General features: G+C 39.8%; 1 protein-coding gene across 1 annotated transcript; it reads right to left on the bottom strand.

Annotated features, from left to right (window-relative positions):
- Window positions 1-254: 254 nt before the first annotated feature.
- LOC141639720 (uncharacterized) lies at window positions 255-4798 on the bottom strand. The gene is made up of 5 exons (XM_074448777.1): window positions 3811-4798; window positions 2474-3484; window positions 2040-2359; window positions 1221-1928; window positions 255-899 (listed from the first exon to the last, which is right to left on the bottom strand). The coding sequence occupies exons 1-5, from the start codon at window positions 4796-4798 to the stop codon at window positions 255-257; spliced, it is 3672 nt and encodes a 1223-aa protein (XP_074304878.1).
- Window positions 4799-5032: the final 234 nt, after the last annotated feature.

Below are 5032 nucleotides of genomic sequence, written 5' to 3'. Positions count from 1 at the left end.
CGGGTATATCTGTCTATTGTTGTAGATGTGTCAAATATAAAGAAAATGGTGACATTTTTTGCCTCCACCACCCTACTTGTTGTTTGGTCTATTATTTTTTTTTTGGTGAAATGTCAAATATTTTATAGCTCATAAATAATGTAATTCAGTACAAATCATCACACCAATCTACTAATTACAAATCAACAGATTCTAAAAATGGCAGAACTCTAATCATACTTAGGTTCCCAGGCAAACTTGTGAGCTTTCACAGACTAGATTCTATCCTTACACCTCCTGGTGATGTCCAGTTTGACCTTCGTTATAAGTGCAGCAAGAGTAATCAGCATGGCTTCCAATCTGCAAACATTCCTGGCATTCCAAATGTGATACCAAACTGCCACAATGGCAGCATAAACAATTTGTTTCTTCATAAGAGACTTACATCTCCAATTTAAACACCAATCAATGAGTCCAGCAGAAGGTAGGTCAATCTCAAGCCAGCCACACAGAAGAGCCCAACATAGCTTACTAAATTGACAGTCATAGAGTAAGTGTTGATGAGTCTCTAAATGTGAGTGACAAAAGAAACAAGAAACATCAGTTATGATGCCAAAATTAAGTAGCCTTTCTCTTGTCATGAGTCTCTCTTGAACAACCAACCAGCTAATGAAAGAATGCTTTGGTATAATGGTTTGATTCCATATAAGAGGGCACCACTTCACCTTAGATTGCTGACCACATAACCATTTATAGCCACTAGACACAGAATATACACCCTTGTTGTCAATCCACTGTCCATTCAGAAAACCAGGCTTCAGAATGTCTCTGACCTGGCAAATCTTACGCCAAGTCCAGCTGGAATTAGCAGTAGGAGTGTACTCTTGCCAATCCTTGCCCTTGATATAGACATGGTCAACCTATCTTATCCACATATGATCTGATTTAGCTGCCAACCACCAAGTATATTTACCAATGACAGCCTGATTCCAAACCCTAGCATTCACAATGTTTAAACCCACATACCTCTTCTCATTGCAGATCTTATCCCATGATACAGCAGGGGATTTCAAATACTAATCCGAACCAGACCAGAGATAGTTCCTACAGATCCCCTCAATCCTATCAATAACAGTGAGAGGAATCACAAAGACTCTAGCCCAAAATGAATGCAACTGAGTCAAAACAGCCCTAATGAGGACAAGCCTGCCTGCATAGCTAAGTTTTTTGGCCCCCCATACCCTGATTCTTCCAACCACCTTCTCCACGAGTTTGGTGCAATCACCAACATCCATCCTCTTGTAGGAGATAGGAATACCCAGGTAACGAAAAGGGAAAGTTCCAATTTTAAAGCCAGATAACTGTATAATATGGTCCACCTCAGCAGGAGCCATACCATTAAAATATATCTCAGATTTCTCATTGTTCATAGCTAAACCTGAGGCAGCAGAGAATGTAGCAAAAATTCTAAGAATAATAGTAATGGAGCCCCTGTCTCCTCTGCAAAACATGAACAGATCATCTGCAAAGCATAAGTGAGTCAAATGCAAAGGCCTGCACAATGGGTGATAATTAAAATCCAGTCTACTGGTGACATCATTAAGGACCCTACTCAAATACTCCATACCAATAGTAAATAAGAGGGGTGACATAGGGTCACCTTGTCTAATCCCTCTTTTCCCTTGGAAGTACCCAAAAGTAGACCCATTAAGAGAAATGGTGAACCATGGAGTAGACACACATTCCATAATCCACTTAACCATCTTGTCAGGAAACTTCAAAGCTTGTAACATTTGCTCAATAAATTTCCACTCCACAGAAGAATAAGCTTTTTTCAAATCCACTTTCATGATACATCTAGGGGAGCAAACTTTTCTCTTGTAAAGTCTTACCAGGTCATGGCAAATTAGAATATTATCCACAATGTCCCTTCCCTTAGTAAGCGCACTCTGAGTTTCAGAAATGACAGAAGGTAGCACAGCAGCAATCCTGTTGCATATAACTTTGGAGATAATCTTATAGACGACATTTCAGCAAGCAATGGGTCTAAAATCAGCAACAGTCTCAGGTCTAGCTTTCTTTGGTATGAGAGTAAGAGTAGTTGTGTTGATCTGCTTCAACAATTTCCCAGAAACAGAAAATTCTTGCACAACATCAACCACATCATTACCAATAATATCCTTAGTATCTTTAAAAAATTGGGAAGTGTACCCATAAGGTCCAGGAGCCTTATTAGCAGGTATAGCTTGCAAGGCTTCATGAATCTCCTGGGCAGTAACCTCCTTAATCAGATCAACACATTGTTCCTCAAAGACCACTCTACCTTTATGGACAGTAGGGAAATGAACAGCTTTGACAGGCTTACTAGTACCCAACAACTCTTTATAGTAGCTGATAAAAGCATTCTAAATATCCTCAGTTTGATGACACTGGTGTCCATTCATATCTTTGATACTCAAAATTCTATTCTGTAATATCCTGACTTTGATAATACTGTGAAAATAATTAGTATTATCATCACCCTCAGTCATCCATTGAACTTTAGCTTTCTGACTTAAAAAACTCCTTCTGGCCTCCTGCAGCAGTTTGAAACTCTCACAGACAGCTTTCTCCTCAACATGAACATCAAGGTTTAATGGATCATCATGGAGCTTCTTTTGCATAGAGAACATATGCATTTGAGCCACTTGAGCAGATGTCTCAATATTGGAAAATGCACTCCCATTGAGTCTTTTCAGAGGTAATTTTAACCATTTGAGCTTCTTGACAAGTTGAAACATCTTATACCCCTCCACATCAGAATCCCAAATCTCCGGACAAGTGCGAGAAATCGTGTCCTTACCCCACATGTTGAAGTATTTGAAATTTCCTTTCCTTCTTATATCATGAGGTGCCAACAAGATAGTGCAGGGGCAATGATCAAAAAGGCCCTCAGGATGGAACATAATGCTGACATCAGGAAACTGCAAAAGCCACTCATCATTACTCATCACCCTATCAATTCTACTAAACACCATACTACCTGGGTCAAGCTTATTATTCCATGTAAAATAAGCCGCTTGTGCAGGAACATCCACTAGACCACACTCAGCCACACACTTCTGGAAATCCCTGATCTCATAATTAGTAACCTCAGACCCCAATCTTTCATTGAGGGCTAACACATTATTAAAATCCCCTATGACAACCCAAGGACCATTAACCAACGTATTCATTATAGACAAGGAATTCCATAATGACAATCTCTCATTTACCCTGTTAAACCCATAAACCATTGAAAGCCACCATACAATGCCAGTCTGTAAAGAAGTAACTTTGGAATGAATGACCTGAGGTTCACTAGCAAGGATGTCAACACTAAAGATACCAGGATCCCAAATTACCCATATCATACCACCATCATGAACAGAGTTATTATGAGCTACCTTACAATTATTTCCAAGCCCTTGATGGACCTTATTGATAGAAACGGTTTTAACCCTAGTTTTTATCAACCCACATAAACCTACTTTATTAGTATGCAGGAACCATTTAATATCGCCCTACTTATTCATACTATTCATACCCCTAACATTCCAAAACCCTATACTACCCATTTTCAATAGCTATAGGTGGATCCTCCATTCCCCCACTTAGGACTTTCGTGTAGTGAATAGATTGTTACAATACCTCCATGTAGGTTTTGTTCCCACTACCACTCACACCCCCTTGCCTAGTCATTTTAATAATAATTCTGGCAGGGGTAAAGGAATTAAAGACAGTAGGCATGGGAGTAATCAAGCCTTCAAAGCCCCCCACTAAAGATCCTAGTTGGACCAGCCATGGGCTGACCAGTGTCTTGACTAACAGCAGCCACTGGTGCCACCACAGCCTCCTCCACTGGTTCTGCTATCACAGTAGGAGCCGCAGCCACAGGATTAGAAACTTTAGGAACCTGATTAGAAGGGCCTGGTTTCTTAGGGACCCAGACCTTCTTAGCAGGTTTCTTAGTCTGATTCCTCTTGCAGTCCCTAGCATAATGACCCAGAGCATTGCAATCAGTGCACACAATAGGTCTCCATTCATAGTGCATTATCTGCCTCTGTAGTTCACCCATCTCATCAAGAAATTCAATAACATCAGGCAAGGCAGTCCCAACCTTCACCTCAACCATGACCCTAGCATGACCCAGAAAAGTTTTAAGGGTTGTATTGCTATCATATCTGACAGTTTTGCCTACCAGAGCTGCAATTTTCAGCAATGCATTACTCCAAAACGTCAGTGGCAAACCATAAAATCGAATCCAAATTGGCACAATGTCAACAGATTCTTTAATCATTTTACAATCAGGAGTCCATTCCTTCACAATCACAGGCTTATTGTTAAAGAATACTGGTCTAGATTGTAAAACACGCAGTTTCATTTCTTCCGTCTTAAATCGAACCTGGAAAGTACCATTCGAATTAAAGGATAACTGGTCATAGTCAGTGTAACCCCATACTCTCTTAACAAAGCCATCAATGACCTTAAAAGGGGGGTTAGCTCCTAACACGTAACAGTACACCGCCGTTGACCAAAACTTCAATTCAGACTCAACATCACTATTAGAAAGATGAAGTTGACTCACCCTAGAAGATTCAGAATCAGACGACTTACTTCTTTGTGATACTTCCTCCCAATTCTCATCATCTTCACTAACTTCAGATATGGATTCCATTCCTGCGCTTAGATTGTACGGTCGGATAACAGAAAATTGCTCATCAGTGATCCCTTCCAGAGAATTTTCCAGAAAAGCATCATCAAGATGAACAGATAGGCTGGAATCTCGATCCCGAAGCATTATTATTTGGAGTATTAGTACTAATTTGTGAATTTTTAGTGGTTTTTTGTGCTATTAAACGTATTATTCTACTAGATTTAGGAGCATTCTTCTTATTCCTAGCCATTGCAAGATAAGAACAATAAACCCTAAATCGCGTTTTCTCTAACAACTTTCTCTCTCATCGCTAACTTAGCCCCTAATCATTGTTTGTTCTATTAGAAAAGTGGTACGAAATATTTTATTTGACCCGTC

The sequence above is a fragment of the Silene latifolia genome, chromosome 2 (genome assembly GCF_048544455.1).
Source record: "Silene latifolia isolate original U9 population chromosome 2, ASM4854445v1, whole genome shotgun sequence".
Taxonomy (NCBI): domain Eukaryota; kingdom Viridiplantae; phylum Streptophyta; class Magnoliopsida; order Caryophyllales; family Caryophyllaceae; genus Silene; species Silene latifolia.
Note: the sequence above shows the minus strand (reverse complement) of the source record. Positions and strands in the feature narration are given on the sequence as shown.